This window comes from Strix aluco, chromosome 1, assembly GCF_031877795.1.
Source record: "Strix aluco isolate bStrAlu1 chromosome 1, bStrAlu1.hap1, whole genome shotgun sequence".
In the NCBI taxonomy this organism is placed as follows: Eukaryota; Metazoa; Chordata; class Aves; order Strigiformes; family Strigidae; genus Strix; species Strix aluco.
In genome coordinates this window covers 105,466,115-105,487,896 of record NC_133931.1, presented here as the reverse complement: position 1 = coordinate 105,487,896, position 21,782 = coordinate 105,466,115, and the positions used below count along the sequence as shown (strand labels likewise).

Below are 21,782 nucleotides of genomic sequence, written 5' to 3'. Positions count from 1 at the left end.
ATGGAAATGAAAGTGCTAAGAAGGAATAGCATCTAAATTGTTAATATGCTGTCAGATTATGAAACATTATCAACAGGTGGGACATCTCAACACAGGTGCCAGATGTAAAATAAACACGGGGAAGTGCTGCAACATAGCACAGCAGTCCAATGTTTCATTAGCTATCATGTTTATCGGTGATCAGCTAGTTAAAATCTTGTATAAGGTGACTGCAAAATCTTGCATCACATGAAGTGATACTAAATAGGAGACACAACCAAAGATCACATGACACAAGAACATAGCCGGGGCTAAATGACGCTGTAACAGATGTGGTGACAGCTAGCTTGTGGCTACCCTGCCAGCTCCCGAAACATCACCAGCAGAGTTTCAAATCCATGAAGATTTTTCTGCTTCAGGCTGGCTCACACCACACCAGAGCGAATTCACTTGAGTCTCATTTTCTGAAGTGCTGAACACCTGCAGTTTCCTCTGATTTCAGTTGGTGTAGAGGGTAGTCATCACTTCTGAAAACCAAGGCTTATGCACAAGCAGACATGCTTTGAAGAAGCAGATGCTCCACAAAGCCAAAAATCCCACCAATTACACAAGCCCTGTGAGTTCCCTTCAGAGCAGAATCTGAAGTGTGCAGCTTTAGAGAGAGATGCAACTACAGAAGAGGAATAGATATAACAAAATAAAAATGCCACTGTCACTACTATCAGTCTTGCAGTATTCTACTCATTCAAATAAAATGGCTGGTGCTCACTCTCTCCATGCTATCTGGCAGGCAAAGAAACAAGCCACAGCAAGTTTCAACAGGGCAAATCATTTTACATTTGGACAAGACAATTTCACACAAGAGGTGGGTTTCTGAAACTGTGTCTGAGTAAGTGTTCCTATCATCTTAGTGAAAAAGAGAAGTCAGAGGAGGGAACTGCATTGCTACCAACAGAGAAAACAGCATGATTCTAAAAGCGCATTGCTTTAGTGGTTTCACAGAAATTTGATTTAAGTAACATTTGCCTAAAATGCACAGAAATATAGATTAAGTATAAACACAACTGTCTGAGGTAAAAGCAAGAACAGATAGTATTGATTAGCCCACTAGTGTTTTTATTGAAGTGCTCTATTTTGTGCACTCTTGGAGTTAAGACCTGGGTCTCTGTGCGCATGTGACCATACCACAGGGACTTAAGAGCTACAGCTGAGCCCTCTGCAACTGGCAAATACAGTTTATCTGGAACACAAACATTTTACATGCATTAGGGATATATTAGGGTGGTAGGTATTTCAGGTGATCCTTTTTTTAAAGGTCAAACACCATTATAAGGTGAGAACTACCAAAACCAAAACTAACTCTTACATGATAAATTCAGTCAGGTTGCACCATTTTTTAGAGTCCACTTTCTTCATCATCTCTTCAAAGGATTTTCCACAGGCAGGCAACTTTTCTAACATGAGAGATTCATTGCAGAGATTAGTCTGTTGACATGCACCTAGGTAAAATCAGAAAGCGCCTTAAATCTGAAACATTGAAACAGAAGAAGCACGAACACATCACTCACATACTCCTTCACATACTTCTGCTTGCCACTTACATCATTGTAAACCTAACATTCAACTTTCTAAACAATTTTAGAAAATAGATAAAATATACCTCTATGTAAATTTATTTAAAAAATAACAGTGTGAAATACTATAGGTTACCATATATAGTATCATCTTTTAGACCTAGCATAGAGGAACCTACCTACTCAATTTCCTATTCTTACTTAGCTTCTACTCATATTAAGTTACTACTGCCCATTTGTATTTTTAGTTAAAAGCTAACTGGAGTTACTGATCATACACTTCAGTGTAGAAAGTACTTCTCAGGCTTACACAGATGCAGCCCGTTCAACTAAATATATGACTGTAAATGTACTTTATCAGACACATTTGTGTATTTTTCATCAGCCAAAGGGCTTGAATTCCCAGTCACAATTAAGCTGCTTCTTTAGTATGGCCACTAAAGGAATTATCTACCATTATCAGATGTTGATGTTACAGCATAGAGCTACTCACAAAGAGTTAACCTTGACTTGATCAACCCTGTGTCTTTTGCAACCTGTAATGGCAACACCACAATATTTAGAGTCAAAGTCAATGGTTCCTCTCATCCAGCCCATGCCTGCACTGGAATACAAAGATAGTATTCTGGTATTTCTTATAAAATTAAAAATCTGAAAAAATTCTATTCAGACTAACTAAAGCATTTGATTTTGATAAGACTGAAACATTTTAAGTAGTTAGATATGTCTTGCTTTACCTTTACAATTGCCACTATTTTGATTGTTCTTCTATATACAAAATGCATACATTTTGTACACCATTAAAAATTACCTGTAAGTATATGTATGCCAGCATATTTAATATAAATGCCTAAAGTAAATTAGTCAGGAAAAAAAGAAAAACCAGTGTGATTTCTTCTTTTTACAGAAGCAAAAATCTGAGAAAAGGATTGACCTGAAAAAAACTGCAAACCTGTCAGGCAATCCTCCAAGAACTCTGGAGGAAGAGCTTTTTTGAAGAATAAAGCCAAGAATAGACCACTTCATCCTTTTTTTAATCATAGAAAAAGGAAGTCTAAGTGGAGTCAGATCTTGAACCTTTTTCTTCTGAACCTACATTTTCACTGAGACCCTAATTTATATCAGGGAGAAGAGGTATTTCTTTTCCTTCTGTTAGTTATGTTGAGAGCAGGATCCCATCATTGCTGCAAATAGTGATTCTAATTTTGTGTGGTGACAGCCAAACACACTGCCAGATGAAGGCATGCAAGCCTTTGCTTGATGAGAAGTGAGGCACAGCCCTCAGTCTCAACAGGGCACTGCTCCTTACTATTTGATCCAAAAAACCTAAGGCAAGATGACTGATTTCAGGCTTCACATCATGACCCAGCCATCAGTCAGAAACTTGAACATCTCCATTCAAAATGGGGCGTGTGATTGTAAACAGGAATGAATGTTAAGTGTCTCACCCACAAAGGAGATGGCTCCTTTGGAGCCTGGGCAGGAGCACCTTGCAATTTAACCCCATAGCTGGGGAAGTCACTGACTCAGTGATGCCATGTGCCAAACAAGAGACACCCATCACATCAGACCAAAGAAATACTTTGCTTTCACATACTTTCCAAGAGCATCAGGCCCATAACTGGACAGCCTATGCCGCACCTGAGACCCTAAGCCATACAGACCACAAACCTCTCCAGGTGTACGGCTGAATTACTGGGACCTAACCCCACCTCCTTCGTCATGTCTGATTGTCAAAGCTCTTAGAGCTGACACTACGGATTCATCCATGTCAGAATAAAATCAGAACCACAGTTAATCACCAGTGATAGAAATTGTGAAAGTTACAAAAAAAGGGGCAGCATAGTTTTGTCCTTGGGAAGTTAACATGATAGCATGGACCCTGCTTATTTAAGCATTCCCATCAATTCATCTGGCAGCTGCAGCAGTTACAAATTATACTTTCCACAGCTAGATCTGCAGATGAACACTAAAGCTGGGCAGAATTCAAATCCAGATATGAAAACTGCATAGCTGGCAACTTAAATCCTGCACTGATGCTTTGACAAAAGTTAAGCAAAGCTGCCTTCCCTGGCAGGGTATTCTAAACAGCCAGCTATCACTTGATTTATAATCCTGTAAATCCAACAGAATACAAGTTTCTCCTCCATTATGTCATGTGCGCAGACAATATACTCCAGCCTCTTCCCAGCAGGATGTTTAAATGGATTTTCCATGGCCTTGGTGGTTTTGGTTGGCTCTCTTTAGAACTTCAATATTTTGCAGTGTTATAGAAAAAGCACTGATAGAGTAATTTGACAGGAACAATCTGATGACATGAGAGTTTCTGTCTAAATCCCTCGCCAAAGGAGTTCAAAATTATGAATAATTCTACAATTTTACCATCACTATTGAGACTGACCTTTACAAAACACTACAACACTCTCTGTTTATACAGCCAATGGACAAGACCAGTTGAAAAAAATGCATGACGGTTGACTAATTGAAATAAGATAGGATGAAAGCACTTCTCAAATGGCTCCCATTAACAAAACAGCAACAGAAGTTTGAATTTTAGAAGTAAAGCTCACCTGCAAATCCAAGCGTCATTAGACCATTAACTAGGGGGAGGAAAAAAAAAAAAAAAGAGATGAGTTAGATACCTCCATACTGTTACATAAAAGAATTAGTGTAGATACAAGCAAACTTGAGCATAATTTAGGTTTCAACAGAATACTTAAAATGTTCATTTGAACAGTTTCGGTTTTATTAAAGACTGTGTCTGAATGAAAAAATGAACAGTTGGAGAATATTATGTTTTTAAATTCCTTTTTAGCTATCATTTAAATGGCTGAGTCATGCAGACTTGTTATGGGTCTGTCCACACAGCTCTTCCCTGTAGCTTCCAACATTAAGGAATAGGGACAGGGAAATTTTTACTTTAAGCTTCTTGAGAGTGAAAAAGTTGGAGATGATAACACATTCACTCAAAATGTAGGTGAACTGCACATTCTAAAGTAGAACAAAAAAAAAATCCTTTTGCTATTAAAATCAAGCAAGCACAGAATCATAAATAAGTGCGTACTCTGTTCACTTAGAAATGTAATGTTGTGTTTCATGGTCTCCACCTTTTGCACAGGTAAGTCATACATTTTGAAAAAATTACGTTCAAAACCCATAAGCTTGTCACGTGGACATTACACTAACACGGGTATGTCAGAAGAGCATCCAAACGGCAACACAGACTATGCCAACAGGAGTCCTCTGATCAGCTATTTGCAGTTACATCCAGATGGATTAAATTAACAGAAGCCCACTGTGTTCACACAGCTCCAGCCATGCTTAGGATTTTGCAAATATAGCTAAGCAGGATGTGGCTTCGATTATTTTTGATGTCACACTGAAAAAAAAAAAATTGCTGACAAATCTTAATAGTGTTAACTTTGCATCAGAAATGAAATGTGTAATTTCACACAGATGGGTGCCTCCTGATCCTTGTTTATACCCTACACATCACTCCAGTAAAATGAATCAAGATACACATAGCAGAATATCAGTCCCAGTCATATTGATCTAGACTGTATGTTCACTAAGCTATGCCAAGCTCTCAACTTAGTTAACTGCAAATTGGTGCATACATACATCTCAGAAGAATTTAGATCCTTCTAAGTAACATATTTTTCTTCCAGACAAGCATTAATCTCTGTCTTAGTTACTAATGAGCCAGAATGTACCGAAACTTTGAAGAGCAGGAATCCATGTATCAGAAAACTCTGTTGCATCCAAACTCACAGAGATGAAACTCCATTATACACTCTGATGGCTGTATCTCCTTCACAAATAGAGCACTTTTCTTTCCAGGCTATTAGCTGTTATACTAGTAAATACACTTGAGTCCCTGGGTAGGTTTTCTTTAATCCTAACTTGAAGATGTGTCTTATCAACTGCAGAAAACTGAAGATTAAATTAAAAGCATACACTGTATGAGGAAGCCAAACCCACACATTCTGAGGAAACAGTCTAGACTCACAGAGATGTGCTAGATGCTCCCCTTGAGGACCACACCAATTCTTATTCTACCAATTCCCATCACTGAGCTCTAGATCCTTCATAGTTATTGCTTCAGTAATCCTCACAAGACCACAGGGAGGCAAATAAAACAGGACTTAGAATGAAAGAGAACCAGTAAGAGAAAACAATGTGTCTGTGTTTTACAGACAAGAGGTTGAGTGACTACCCCAGCATCGGGCAGGGAAGCTGTGATAAACCAAATACCAAATAAAGGCTCACAGGTTTGTGCTCACAAATCCCCCTGCTCACAGGAAAACATGCTTTTTGCATTTTCTGATCTGCTCATAACAAAGTAATACAGGATGTTTTGCACCTAGCCTCTACCGAAAGAGTTCAGATACCTTCAAGAGAAGGGTAAAACAATCCAGACCGCCACATGCTATCATGCCCACCCCTCTTTGTTTTCTTTGCTCCCAGATATTCAACTCATAAAAAAGATTTAACCAGGAGACTACAGCTTGTTGGCCGTGATAGTTTACACAAAAAGTATGACCCTTCCAGCAAGCTCTTTTAAGAAGGGGCAAGTTCAGCTTATTTCTTGAAAGCTTGATGCCATCACATCTCCTTAGAAGATATACAGAGGAACCAAAGTGGGTCACAGTGTTGGAAGATGTTGTCATGATCCTGAAACAAACAGCTGCCATAGATTCCTACCTGAACCAACATTTAAGGGAGGGAAAAGGAGGTTCAGTTCAACTGTACCAGTCGCCTGCATGTTAAATCATATTAATAATGGACCACAGCAATGGTCTTTAACTTTTATTTTCTCCATACACTGTAGCAGCATGTATGATCGCCCCTAGCATTAATGGAATCAGATGCCAAGGGACCAACCAGCTTGGAGCCAGACCAAGAGGTGAAGGAAAGTACCATCAAACGAAAGGTGGGGAAAAATAGGTTTGAAGAGCCTTTGGAAAGAAAAAGAAAAGATAAGCCAAATAGGATAAAGTAACAGAAAATAAGAAAACCAAGAAAAAACCAAGCTTTTAATAACAATTTACTTCAAAATCTTGTATATGAAAAAAAGAAGCTCTGATCCTAGACTTTTACTGTAGCCTCTTTTTATCTACTCTCTACTCTCCTTTTGTAAACAGACATTCTTCTGACATTAAAAAATAATTCAGATTGGGATTCACAGCAATATGTAAATTCACTATTGGGATGCATGAGAGGGTAACTGGCCTATAATTTTTCAAGTATATAAGCTTCTGTTTTTCTGTAAAATGGATAACTATTTCTCAATGCTTATTTTTCTGCCATACTGTTATTATTCACTGGTATTTTTTCCCAGAGGCTTAAATACAGGACTGAAAGTCTCTGTATTGCAACTACTTCATAAATCTGAAGCAGCATATGAATTGCTGTGTTCTTCCTACGGCATGTTCCTCCAAACACTTTGTAAGAATAGTTTTGAAAACCTTGTATAAGTATATAAAAGGGAAATCTTAGCATATTATTTTCTCTTGTCTTAACATTTCTTCAGGATGCTGCAATTATTGACAGGACAGTGAGATTTTTGAGCAGCTCCAATACAGATATTAAACAATCAGAATACAGATATCAAATAATTCTTGTTTTACCTGACCGCTGTATGCAGTTTTTCACCAGCAATTACAGCAGTGTAATCCTTTGTATATTCTTTGAAATTTGTGATATCTGATTCAAAACCATAGTTTTATCAATCATAATTTTCATAAGAAAAAAGTATATGTAATGACATCAAGTTAAACCTCATGTCAGGATCCTACTTCTATATCTCTTTTTGAAGATAATCCTGCCAATTACAGTCATCTAATCTTTAACTATATGTCAGGACATCAGATCTATATTGTAAGTTATGCACTAAACAAACACCTGCCTCTCTGCAGAATCTGAAGTTTTACTGATAGCATCACGTAACCGTGCAAGAACTGCTCCAACACAGAGTTCATGAAAGCAATTAAAACCCTTGTTTGAAATGTCAACTGCTACTCTGCAGTCATGCACCCATGATTTGTTGGAAATACAGGAGAGAGATTAATACTCTATTAATATCATTTTGTCATATTGATTGAATCTCATTATCCACATTTCTTTTGTAAGTCTGATTTTAAATACTGAACAAATCGATCTTACAGAAGTGTACCAATGTCCCCCCAGATATTTAGATATTACATAAAGTTACCTGTTGCATTGGTGGTATTAAAGATCATGTTAAATTCACCAATCTTTTATGTAAACCCAAAGTTATACCATCACAGGTTTTCTGGCAGGAACACACAGACATTTCAGGGTATCTAATACATAAAAAGCTCCCATGGAAATAACTTCACCTATGCTCTCACACAATGTCAAGAGGCACCCTACTGCATCAGAAAAAAAATGGTTACAATTGGGGTAGGGTTTTTTTATTATCTGTCTTCCTGGGCATTTACAACTTCAAGAGCCTTATTTCACTAGGGTCTGTATGAATACAGAAGGAAAGATGAGCTAACACAGGCATCACATGGCTGCCTTCCAAAGACTTCTCTAAAAGGCCTCTATGGAAGGCAAGTCAAATGTATGTGTTCAAGACACCTCAGACTCTGAAGAGGCTGAGCAATCCTGAAACTTGATGGAAAAGCCCACAAAGTTCTGTGCCCTCCTGCTTTGAATAATAAGACCATAAGACAAAACAGTTTCTTCAAATTATTTCACCAAACCCACCTTTTTCTTTGCATAATCTCTATACCTAGGTTCTGCCAAATCCTGTCAATAAGCATTTTTTAAAGGCAGATGAAGGTACATCTCTCTGTTCCAATTTTCCATCATGTTAGGGCACACTTTTGTATCACCAGGTCAAGCACAGCACTGCCACGAAGGGCAGTGGTGAGACTAAGTTAGAATATGGCCATGGACCTGAAAGTGCAGAAACCGGTTCTGATGGTAAGAAAAACATGTGAAAGAACTTACCATTTCTGCCCTTTCAGCTAAAATCCAAGGTTTGCTACACTGGCTGGTGGGAGAAAAGGGGCTGATCATTAACTAGTATAAAAGACCACTCAGTGAGTTTTGACCACCTCAGTCTGCTGAGGAGCTGACTGATACATGTTGATGTACCAGACATGATAAAAGGTACTGAAACAGATTTGGCTTAACACCCACAATGCCACTGCCTGGAACTCATAGAGAAGAGTCTTAACATAGATAGCTGTGGAAGCTTGAAGCAATGTATTTCTCAACAGCCACACATGACACTTGCACAAGTGTCATAGGAAGCTGGCTGGTCCTCACCCTGCTGCAGCCTGTGCTGAAGGATCTAAGCCTTTATCCTTACTGCTCTTACAAGCCTACTTTGCACCCTCACAAACTGCAGCTCTGGGATATTTTTTAAATGATAGATTGCTTCTCTGAGCTCAATTGTTATTCCAGCTAATCACACCAGGATGTTAAACCTTCAACAAGGTGACCCAGTATGTAGGTCCAGAGCACATACAGGAAAACAGCCAGTAAGCCAGGACCACTTATAGTGTAGCTCAGGGCATGATGGGGGACCCAGGCCCACACATGGGGGCGAGGGGGAACCCAGTGGGCTGTTCAGGGCACCGTTAATGCATTGAGTCTTGACAGCATGACAGCAAGTGGACAGCAAAGCGCAGCCTTCCACCCAGGCTCAATGAACATGATTCAAAAACTGGTCCAGCTAGATACCTCTACCTGCTACACAGTGAAATGCATGCATATATTTATGGAGAAAATGAAGCATATCTCCTCAGGTGGCCCACCCTCAGACAGAAAGCTAACACAAATGACCGTATTGTTTCAAGGCTGGAGGCTGTTGCAAAAGTACAGAAAGGAAAAATAACACTATTGGTACAAAAACTGAAGCCCCACCTGCCCGTCTTTAAATAACCCTCACTGTATACAATATATATGGCTCAGAAGCTCATCTTTTGTTCTCAGCTACTAACTGTCCCTTTGACAACAGGAGCAGAATGGGGAGGGGGGGACAGGGACAGGACGCAAGAACGTCATCACACAGTGTGAAAGCAGCTGAGGAAATGAGGCAACCGAAGTTCACCAAGCCAGGCAGTGACAGGAACCCAACACAAAGGAAGGATGCCGAGAATAAACAGAAGCTTACAATAAATATAGTACTTGAAAGAAGTGTTACACTTGCATTAGAAATTGACCCAGAATAAACATGCCTTAGCACATGGAGCGGCAGGAGCAAGGTAAACCTGTTGGCAGGGTGGACTGATCTGTCTCTATGTCCAAGAAGTTCTCTACAGAGCTAGCGTAACACAAAAGTCAGCTTTGCATTACCCCCGGCTTTGATGCTGAATCCTTTTTAATACTTTTTTCTTGTGGCAGCTATATGGAAGATGTATATTAGCCATAGAAATGTAATACTCAAAACTGAAAGCACAGTTCAGTGATGTATTTTATCACAGTTTGAGGCATTACATTATTGCTTTTGAATTGGTAAGGTAATTTCAGACTGTTAACAATTTTGGACATTAGAGTCTTCTTCCTGCGGAGCAAGAAAAGCATGAAAGGAAGCAATTTACGCTTTTTCATTTCATCAGTGCAAATCAACAGGCAGCATTACTGAGGGTATCAACTGTTCAGTCTCATGTTAGTTCAGAGTTCCCCAGCTTTCCAGTGACTGCAAAGAAATGTGACAATTATTCCGAACTCATATTTCAATTACGAATTTTTCAGAGCAGGAATACATCCCTTTGTGAAGTTCTTAAATCACTGCTGGCAGCACATAAATAATACTTCACAATTTCTGAACAGTCTATGTCTGCTTCCAGAGGTGTTGGATGGGTTTTCTGATACTTTGTTTGAAAGCAGTATGGTTTACTTATATAAATATATAACCAGTATGTTCTATTTAAATATTTACTTATTATATGTTAACTATTTATTAAATATTTAAATTACCCATACCAGTTCAATGACATACTTAGAGAAGGGATTACTTAGCAATCGACCAAACACTAAGATCTGTATTGTAACAGAAGTTGCATGACTAAACCTGAAATGTCACGTTTTCTTCACCTCTTTTCTGTCCTGTTGTTTCAGATGAAGCACTGTGTAACTGAAATATAAAATGCTATTTTTTACAGCCACTGACTTTCAGACAGTGGAGAAACTAAATATTCCAAGACCAGATTCAATTGCTTGTAGTAAACTCTCTTCACACTCTTTTAGAAGAATGGTATAGACAAATGTACTCGACAGAAATCCAACTTGAGATCCTTCCAGAGAGTAAAACTGAAGAATAAGAGGAGTACCTTTGTTTCTAGAGTAGAAAGAAAGTTGTGGCATTAGCAACTGTTTAAAGATGACACTCAGCAACAATGCAGGGACCATGATCTGATTTAAGGTGGCTCCTCAGGAGGAGCTACAGCCTACAGCCAACGTAGACAAGCAGAACAGCTTTCCTAACAAACCCAGACCATCTCTGGCTGAATTCACTTGTGTGTGTTCCTCAGTATGTTAGGGAAAAGATTGTTATTCAGGATGTATCTACAGGCCTTTCAAAGGCTTCGTGCTCCTCACTGTCATCTAACTTCTGCCTGCGAGACCTGGTATTCTGGGTCTTGGGATACAATGGTTGGCACACAGATGTATAATCTCTAAACCAAACAGATCATAGCTCTTAATAATTTATGATTACAGATAAATACGCTTCTAGCAAGAAAAGGTGAACATCTTTTTTTCACCCCCTAAACATCTGCACTTCTTCACGTTCATTATAGCCTATGTGCCACTACTGCAGTTTCCATTTTACATCAACTACAGAAATGCTGACAGAACTACTAAGAAATTTGTCTAAGGTCACAAGCAGGAACCACCATCATGTTGAGTACAGTGTGACCCCAATAGTGGTCTTGTGCCAAGACCTCTGTCTCGCCACTGCCTCCTTCTCTCTGAAAATGTTACCAAAGCAACTGAAGAACATGACCATCTCTCTCTGCCTAAAAGATAATTGTGAACTGATGTGTAAGTCATGGGAAAGGTACATCAACAAATGAGGCAGCATAGTTCAGATTTATTTCCCGCAAAAGGCCAGACAGCTTGCAATTACTGTGGAGAGACACATGTGAACTACGATAGCTACTGAAGGTGGTCATCCACATCTAGGACCTCAGTCTGACACTGTACCAGCTGATCACCTGAAAGCACAGATTTGATCTAATGGGTGCTCATTATTGTAACCCAGCTGCCTGTCAATAGTCAAAAAGGCAGGAAAAGACAAAAGAAAATGTGATGTGACATAAGGTTTCCCTGTAATAAGGAAACATAAGGTCAGCACAATACTGACTTTATACCTATCCACCTGTGAATGAGCATAAAAAAACAGTCCCTCAAGGCAAATAGGGACTCTAATCTGCTCCTGTGGAGTAGCCTGAAAGAGAAGACAAGCAACTTTTTTATTTTACTTTAAATAACCTTGGGAAGGGGAAATGACCTGTAAAGGTTTCACAGACGAGGGTCACAGCACACTCCCTCCTGAGGAAGTGTTTAAAACCATGGGATACTTGAAGACATTAAAAGTTTCTTCTTCCCTTGACAGGCAGAACATTTAAATCAAGATACTGCCATCACAGAAGGCCTGGGAAAATGTTTTTTTCCTTTTCTGACCAGACAACAAAAATCCCCACCCTGCACATCCACCTTATCTTGATGCTACGTATACTCCTCTTGCAGGCTCCTGATGCTGTTACATACCACGTCGAGTCATTGCATCAACGTAAGTTCAGTGGAGTCATGCTTTCATGTTGGCCTGATCATTCAAATGTGGCTTGTTTTTCTTCAGCCCAGCTCACCTACCAGTGCTCCAGAGCTCTGGATACTCAACTATACAATAACAGAATATTGTAAACGACATAAGGAACTCACAAGAGCAATAAAACACTAACAAAATCTCAAAGCTTCACATGTCTACTTATACTGCTATATATGTACCTGCTCATAGTAGGTGCGCGTGGCTCTTTACAATTAGCATCCTTGCTCCAAGGAATAAACACTGAAAACAGATCCTTGCCAGACCCGTATGGCAGTATGATCCCTGCACACTGTAATCTTCCCTGGATGGATATCCACATAGGAAACTTTGCACAGCAGCAGACTGACATAGGCCAATCCTGGAGTACATCATTAATCTCAGTGGATCTGAGGAGCAGAACTGAACCCCAGAGCAGCACAAATTCCCAGGTATCCCTTCTCAAGGCTCAGTGCCTAGCTGGCAAGGCAGGGCATGTCTGGCTGCTCATGCAGAACCCAGTGCTTCTCCATTTGGACTTTCTTTCATTTCACATTTCTTAACACATTTCTTTTGCTTTGTTTTTCAAATAGCATGTGACACTAATGGAGTAAGAGAATAATGACAGTGAAAGATTTAAACTTCTCTTTTTTCTTTCCACCATCTACAGTCTTCGTACATTAACACTGTACTGGAAGTTGATTACAATTACTCCTGAATAATAGAAACAAAGCATTTACTAGTAAGTGTTCCATAAAAAAACTTACAGTAACAAAGGTATACGAAAGTAACAACACAGTAAAACCTTTAAAGGTTATTTTACAGCCATTAATAATCTCTGTCCTGTTTTTCTTTCATGTCAGCATTTTATTAAGAAAATTTAAAAAGAGGGCAGTATGTCTGACCTTGTTTTCTCAACCAGCCCAAGACCAAAAGACATTTCAGCAGCAGCAGATCAGCAGTGCTTACATTAACATGGGAAAAGGAAGACAGTGCTAGGAATATGACAGTGAACAAGTATGGAACACAAAAAAAAGTAAACACTTTATGGAAAAATGTTAAACCATATTTTTTCCTGAGCTAAGAGGATTGCTAGGGAGTGCAAAAGAAATCATTCATCACTATTTGTGGAGCCAGGTTGAAACGGTGAACATGACCAACCCTAAAGAGTGAGCTCCTAAGATGATCTTCAGATCTGCACATTTTTGAGCTCTGGGAGAGTTGATGTGTAGCCCCGAGTCCCCTGCTGCACAGCCACCCTATTGTGGTTACTATCCAAACCATCTTTGCAGAGGCTTTTTCTCAAGCTTTCACCCTATAAATAATGAAAATGCCTTCAATGACTTGAGAACAAAGCGAAAGCTCCTTTTGGGGGTTACACAAATAAACATCTGCATAAAGCCAGCTGCAAAAAAATTTATGTCCCACTATTCAAATAAGGCATCAGACGTAACTGTACTATTGTGTAACTGTCACCTCAGCTAACACTTCTCTTTTGTAACCAGGGCTTTAATTAGTGGCATTAGAGCTGGCTGCTTAGTTTTGCGTAAAACCAATCTCCCTGCATTGCTATGGGATCCTTTTTGTAACTCTTTACTGATGTCGGGAGGAGTAAATGATGTGCTTTAACTCACCCTGGCTTAAAGAAAAGAGCACTTGATACACCTACAGTCACTTCATTGCATATTAAGATCTTTCAGCCCAAAAAATGGTAACTAAAATGCAAATGTAGACATAATCTGACCAATATTGGTTATTGTCTATTGATCTATAGAACATATGGGTTTGTTTAACTCAAACACCACCAGTGAAGCTGCAAAAAAGCTTACCTAAACCTGACTGCTTTTGCCGTCTTGGAGATGTTCTTCTGGGGCTAAAATCATCCATAGTTTTGCTCCCAGACCGGGGTGAACTTCTTTTTACCCTGAAGTCTGAGGAAAATCCTCCTCAAGATTTTTGAGTCATGCAAGAAATCAGTAGAAAGGGGAGTAGGGAAGAATGAGGGCTTCTTTCCCCCTCTGTCAACAATTCTTTTCCTCACAAACACCTTTATTTTAAAACCCTGTGGAGTGATACACTCCAAGGCCAGAAGGAATACCTCAGATCATCCAGATCTACCCCTCTTGTAAGAAGGTAAAGCAAGTCTTCCAATTATCGACTCAAATTACAGGATATTCTTCATAAACATTTCCAGTGCAGATTTTGAGATTGCAAGTGATGGAGAATCCCTCACTTCCTACAGGAGGTGTTTATTTTCAATTATTTCTGCCAACACTTTTTATTTCTTTGACAAGCATTTTGTAATTCATTGCACGATAAAGTATGAAGTAGCTGGGAGGAAAAGAAAACCTAAATATGTCTAAGGCATATTCAGCATGCAACAGCCAAAATCTTCAGCAGACCGGTATAGGATCAAACATCCTTACAGTGTTGTAATGCATATTCTACCCATTCTGTACTGCCCCACCAGAAAGGTAAGAAAAAGAGGAGTTGGAACCTACTTTAATTAAAACTCACTGAAAATACCTGGCTTAAAATTTTATGTTACTACACAGAGGGAGATTCCCCCCCCCATTAAAAATATTTAATTAAATGCAAGAAAAAAAGCATTAACATTTATCTCCAAAATCTTAAAATGCACAAAGACATGAAAACACAAATATTTGAGGAGCTTAATTTTCCTTTAACCTTTCCGTCACATTGCTCTGACATTCTTGGTGTTTCTAGTTTACGCTAGAGCTAGCTATAGAGAAACTGGACCAATAGTTATTCCAGCAACATTACCTCTACTTCAGTGTGCATCACTAAGTATTTTATGGCAGAACACTTCCCACCCCAAAGATACCCCTGGAAATATGTTCACCCTAGGTCCACTGGTCAAAAATAAGGAAGGAGATTCCCATGATTTTTTAATATCATGCAGTAAGTTCTAACTTTGACTTATTTTTAAGTATGTATTTAGCTTGTAACAAACCTGTGTATTGATCTGCTTTTCTAAGATTTCATACATACTGTATGACACTCAATGTTTCTATGGAAATATTAGCTTTGAGCATCTCCAAATTGAAAGCCAAAACAAATTTATTTTTCCTATTTCACTTCAACATGTAAGCTTAATGCTGCATCATAGTAAGTGTACATCACACATTGATAAATACGTTTAAAGAAATCTCTTCTAATACTAAATTGGACAAATTATGTTCTTGATATATGAGATCCTTGAGGTGTAAAGCTGGAATAGCTCAAGAACTCAAGGAGAGTAGAAGGACAGCACAACACTTGCAGTGACTCACCAAAAAGAAACATGAAGAGAAAATCTATTCCACAGCCCCATGTGGCTACCAGGCAGCAAAGCTCTGATGCCAAGGTTGAGACACACTTTGAGCAAAGGGTCTGCCCCACTTCAAAGATGCAGAATGTGTCCAGGTACCCCAGAGACAGCCAAGTCTCTTCAGGCAATGACACTGACTGCAAGCACTTGTGTGACCTTTGCACCATCACATCAGGATGACATCTGCCTCACAGCCTTGAATACATTCTTCTGTGCACAGAGGGTGAGCCAGAAAGAGGACTACAGATGAAAGCTAAAGTCCAAGAGCTTAAGTCTTGCAAGAAATTTGGATTTTGTGTCCTGTTGATGAGCACTTGAATGAATTCTATAACATGCTATTTCTGTCCCGATATTTCCCAGTCTCTTCACAATACCCTATGGCTGTGAACTCTCCTTTCCTTTCTACTAAAGGCTGGAGGGGCACACAGAGGAAGAGCAGCACACCCTGTCAAATCCTGAACTATGTATTTTGAGATGACAAAAATGTAAGTCTTTAGCATCAATCTCTCTGCACACAAAGGGATGCAAAAGAAATCTGTCACTTCCAACATTTGGAAACAAAACTCTGAATTCCCATAAGAAGTGACAGTCATTACTGGCCAACGTGAATTACAGTATTTCCTCTCACAACACTGCAGAATTTTTCCCCAGATCATGCTCTCCAAAATAAGGGCAAATTAGTCACATTTATTAGGGTGTGAAAGTAGTAAGACAGATGCTTTATTGTAGGGTGTGGTGCTCCTGCATAGTTCCTTGCTTACTCAGCTTAATCTGGTTAGATGTGAACAAGATGTGTTCTCATCAGCCCGGTGCTGTGCTAGGGCCCCAGCAGTGCCTATCACATTGTCCTCTTCAGATCAGAGTCTCCCTGGCTTGCAGCATAGGTGGAGCAAGTGACATCCCGTCTGCAGAGGGCCATAAATCTGGCTTCGCACAGACAAAATTCTGTATTCCAAGGAATAAACTGACACCACCAACTGTTATGCAGACACGTCCCTTGTTCAAGCCGATATGCTAGGTCACGTCAAGCTGCTCTCAAGACGGAGGCTGGGACTCTCTCTAGCCTTCAGACCATTTCTAACAGCACCAACGCACTTTCTTTAAAAGCCTTTAGAAAGGAATGAAGCTGTCTCCTCTTTTCAGACTGGTTTTAGGGAAGCCAGCATATGAACTGAGATCAAGCCTAAAAGCTTGTGGAAAACAAGGCTTTCTTCTATTCTGCTTTCCTATTCCTTTCTTTTTTCATACCCACACATCTTCCTCCCAAATGACCCAAAAGGTCTTCTGGCAGCTTTTTAGGTTGTTCTACACATACAGTCAAATTAAAATAATGTCATTTGCTTAATTTATATTTTCCAGTTTATCTCAATGCAAGCCTGGCTGTGAAAAGACTCTTCTTTTTTTAAAAAAAAAAGTACAGGCTGTTCTTATAAAACACAAAATAATACACTTCTACACTTCTGTTCTGAAATAAGATGGTTCATACGACAGCTTTCACTAAAACAAAAAGGTGTGAATTAAAACAGGCTTCATTATGTTTGTGAAAATTAATCTCTTTACAAGCCCTAAATGAGAACACAGTTTGTTTTCTTCATAACTCTCTCTCAAACACTAATTTCAATAGCAAAGACATAGATGGTATCAAATGCTGTTTTGTAAGGGACCCCCTTACAGTATTTCTTTTCTTGGTAGGAGAAACTGGAATTTCATCTGTCTGCCTCCAACCCAAGCCATGAATCATCTCTGTTATCAGTAGAGAGGAGGGAGAAACTGAAATAACATACCATACAAAAACTGCTGGTGCTGCAATGTTTAAATCCACCTAATGGGCAAAACCTCTCAGAGTTCCCCTCGAGCCTACCCAGTCATGTTTAAGACCCTTTCCTTAAAATCTCATGTTTTGCATGTATCTGTACCTACAGCAATACCTGTCTATCTCAGTATATATTTCTAGCTTCTGTTCACAGCCTCTGACAGTTTGCCTCGCAGGTTTGGCTAAACAAACCTAAAAGCTAAGGCCTCAGACCTCAAAGGTATTTAAAGACCTAACTACTATATAGGTAGGGATATCTTACTAATTTAAGGACAAGAGTTTACTAGCTAAATGGTTTTCAGGATTGGATCTCATTGCTGTAAATCATGTTCAAAAAGCCCATTTTCTTCCTTCCCACCTTCAATCTGGAGTTACCTTCCAACACGGAGTGCCATTCCTCCGAGCTGCTGGGACCAAGCCAGCCGGAGATGGCATTTGATGCTCTGTGCTACCACCTGCAGCCCGCCTGCAGTCACCACAGACAACTGAACTCGACAGAAAATACTGCCATTCACCCTGCCAGGTGCACGCAGTGTGAACCTGTCTCCCGTTGTCCGCACAGACCACACGAAAAGGGCAACACCTTCCCGAAAAAGGAATCGGGAGACGCAAAAAGAGTGAAGGATGGTGGGAAGGACGTCTGCGTCCAACAGCAAGTTGGAAAGGAGGCTGCATTTACACTCGACGCTTTGCTTTCAGGACAGATGCTGATGGAACCTTCCTGTTTGCCTGGTGTTGAAAATCATGTCTTTCGAAAATGAAGCATTATTTTGGTAGAGAAGTGTTTTTGTTAAAACTCGTTGGTCTGTCTCAAAATCAGATGTTCTGCTTTGCAAAGGTTTATTTGTTTTACATGCATACCCGCCTGGGTCTATTAAATTCAGGACTCCCACAATGGTGTCCCTTTCTTCATTCTACCCTTTGCAGCTGCAGAACAGCATGACACATTCAGAAGAAAATAATGGAAAAAAAACTTGATTTCATTTTCAAACTTTAACCCATTAAAATTGTTTCCCAGTTGTGTTTTTTTTTTCCTCATTAGAGTGCAAACTCCCCAGGAGTTACAGACACCATGTTTCATGCAAGTAGAGCTCAGGACCTTAATAACTTGGGCTTGAATACACAGCTCTTTGATTATTGTTTGCAGGATGAGGTAAGGTTTTCAAAATATAAAGTAAAAATGGGAGCCTGAAACCAGGCTCTGTTCCCAGCTTTCTAACTGTCCAGTTGTTCACTTCTGGCCAAAATGCTAAGCTTCACTAACAGCTGTGAAACAGGATTATGAAATGTGAACTACTATAAACAGTCTTTGAAATCTGCATAGGAAAACTGCTCCAGATAAGAATCACACCATCTCTTTCTATATGGCTATACATACATATACTGAGAAAGAGTCCTCTAGAATTTTAAAAAAATCCAGCTTTACTCTAGTAGCATCTTTCAACTCATATACAAACAGCACCACTGAAATGCAGGCGTTAAATAAAGGATGAAGGAGCAACTATTTGGACAGGGATGCCGAAACGACGACTTGTGTAAAAAACCTACTTAGTCGGCTAAAAGTCTTGGTCAAGCCCTTAAGTTTCTCCTTTTCTCAGTTCCCATACATTGAAATGGAATACAAGAATCTGGTATCATGGTAAATACATAATTACTTCTGAGGCACTTGGATCCTGCAGTAAGTAAATATCTTCTAAGTATCTACAGCTCTGCTAAGCAAAGTACAGAGGATTTCACCTGACAGCTGCTGTTTCCAGCACTGCATCTCACTCCATTCTGGATGTTATCAGCACTTCATAGGGGAAACAGTACCGATAAGGTGCCTGTGTACCAGGTACCTCAGCTCACACATTCCTTCCCCCCAATATACTCCCTCCCCCACACACACAGCAAATCCAACTTCTTCTATAGTCACTGAGCTTCCAGCACACTGCCTTTTTTTGCCATCCTCACTAAGGAGGGACAACAGAGCAGATGGTTCTACATAGTGATAATGTTTCAAGAGCTCTAGGCAGAAAGATATGCAGAAAGCAGTGGTCTGAGGTTACAGAAGTACGGTCCCAGTCCCCACCCAGACAGGCTTCACACTGAGTTCAGTAAGAGCTAACACGGAGGAATCCTGGCAAGAGTTTTACCTCAGTGACAGAGGTCATGGATCTCTGCTTAATCAGAGGTAGGAAAGCACATTCAATTCAAGTAAAAATCCTTTTGAAATAACTGATATTAAAAGTGTGTATTACTCAAAGAAGAACTTTAGTTTTCTACCACTTAAGGCTTTCCTTATTAAAAACCTCAATTTCACATCATAAAACTTTCAGGGCTTTTCTACTAGGAAATTAGTCTGAAATCATCAGTTCTTGATTATAGCTATCCTTTTCAATTCCAAGAAAAAGTAATGCATTAGCAGTTAACAGATATCCTTAAGATCTTTTTTTTGGTGTTATTCCATTAAGAAAGCAACTAGCACAGTCAAAGATGTCTAGCACAATTGATTTACGTGTGTGTCTCTGGTGAAAAATGTCTTTCTGTAGCTTTCTGAGCTACAGGGACATTGTCCCTCACTCCACTCACTCTCTGAAAAGAAATCTCCAGTGAACAGTTTTGCTTTGTAAAAGTCACAGTAACATCAGGATGTCTCCCCATACAAAAAGATTAGAGTCTGGTTCCCTAAATTCAAGACTGCATAAATCCTTCATGTGTCAAGACAGGTGTTCGCCATTTTTTAATTCTTTTTCAGCTGGGAAATAACAAAAAATCTGAGCAAGCAAGGTAAGATTTTAACAGTCCTCAAGCAACAAAGAATCAGAGAATATATGCATTTGACATGTCATTCTTTTGACAGACCAGATCGAGACAATGCTACTGAACACTGTCAATACAACTATCCATTTATTCATGGGTCTTTTCATAGAAATATATCCAGTGTTTACCAGCTTTGTACTTTGGAAGGGGCAAAAAGTTAGTAAACAAAGTTGTAAGTCCTAAACGTATGAGTCCTGATTTCTTCTCCCCTGTCTGTGACTCGTGGGGAATTAACTACATCTGTGGGTCTACTGTTGGGTGAAGATCAGAACTGACTTCTCCCAGAAACTTTTGACGTGACTGCAACATACTGAATCTGGGAGTCCTAAAACAAGCTACCTGACGAGGAAAAAAAACGTAGTTTTTCTAGCAGTAGAGTTACTCTGCCATTAAGCAGAAGAACTGAAAGATATCTGCACTTCTACAACTGCCTGTTTGTAACTCAACCCCTCTAACGGGAATCAACCCCTCGCCTGCAGCAGAAAGCCGTCCCCAAGGCCAAACCTGCCTCCCCAGAATCGGATTTGGGATCCGAGACGGAAAGCCTGGCTGACGCTGGGAGTTGATGAAACCGTTTTTCCTGGGGGAGGGGGGGTGCTGTGCGCCCTGGGTCGCGTTTCGCTCCCCCCCCCCGGGTAGGTCGCTGGCGGCGGGATGCTGGCCCGGACCGGCGGCGCAGATGCTGCGCCCGGTCCCGCTGCCGAAACGCTCCCGCCGCGAAGCCGCCGCTCTGCTCGGGACGGAGAGCCCCGCACGGAAAGCAGTTCCCCGCTCCTCCGCAGCCCCCCGCGGCGCGGCCAGACCCACTCGCAAGGCCCTGCCTGCCCGCCCTCCGGGCGACCGCCGCAAGGGACCCCCGGGGAGAAGCCCCTTCCCCATAGGATGCTCTCGCAGAGGGAGAGGGGGAGCTCACACCTCTCCCCAACTTCGCCCCCACGCCCCGGCAGATGCCGCCGCCCGTGGGGGCGCACACGCCGCGAGGATGCTCGGCCGGTCCCCGCCGCCCCACGCGAGGCGAGGCAGCCGCCGGCCTCCCCGGACGGTAGCGGCGACCCCCTTCGCACACTGCCGGGACGGCCCCGACCCCCCCCCGGCCCCCCCCGCCACTCACCCCACAGCAGCAGGACGGGGAGCTGCCGCCAGCGGCAGCCGGGCGCCTCCATCCCGGCACGGGCGGCGGCGAGGGGCCGCGGGAGACGGAGCCCGCATGGGGCGGCCGGTCCGCAGCCGCGCAGGACCCGGGCCCGCCTCAGCCCCCCCTTCGCCGGGGAGGCTCCTCTTCATGCCTCGGCGGCCAGCCCCGGGCGGCGGAGCAGGGGGGAGGGGGGGGGGCGGAGGCGGGGGCGAGCAGCTCCCCCGCCCCCGGGGTGCTCCCAGCGCCGGGAGGGCGGGGCGGCCGCATCGCGGGAGGGGAGGGGGGGCTGTATGCGCGGGGAGTGTGCACGCGTGTGCGTGCCTCCCAAAACCGGAGCAAGAGGGGTGCCTCTCCCTCCCCAC

At 41.3% G+C, this 21,782-nt stretch overlaps 1 protein-coding gene across 4 annotated transcripts in view; it reads right to left on the bottom strand.

Annotated features, from left to right (window-relative positions):
- The window catches only part of RAMP3 (receptor activity modifying protein 3), a 79,970-nt gene that overhangs the window by 32,344 nt on the left and 25,844 nt on the right, over positions 1 to 21,782 (bottom strand). For 2 of the 4 annotated variants that reach the window (XM_074830215.1, XM_074830241.1), the window contains exons 1-3: positions 21,397 to 21,587; positions 4,124 to 4,153; positions 1,346 to 1,478 (exon numbers count right to left, since the gene is read on the bottom strand). In XM_074830215.1, coding sequence (XP_074686316.1) covers positions 1,346 to 1,478; positions 4,124 to 4,153; positions 21,397 to 21,448 — 215 coding nt within the window. In that variant the 5' untranslated portion in view covers positions 21,449 to 21,587. Of the gene's footprint in view, positions 1 to 1,345; positions 1,479 to 4,123; positions 4,154 to 21,396; positions 21,588 to 21,782 lie in introns of those variants that run through there. The other 2 variants (XM_074830224.1, XM_074830232.1) reach the window with 1 other exon arrangement.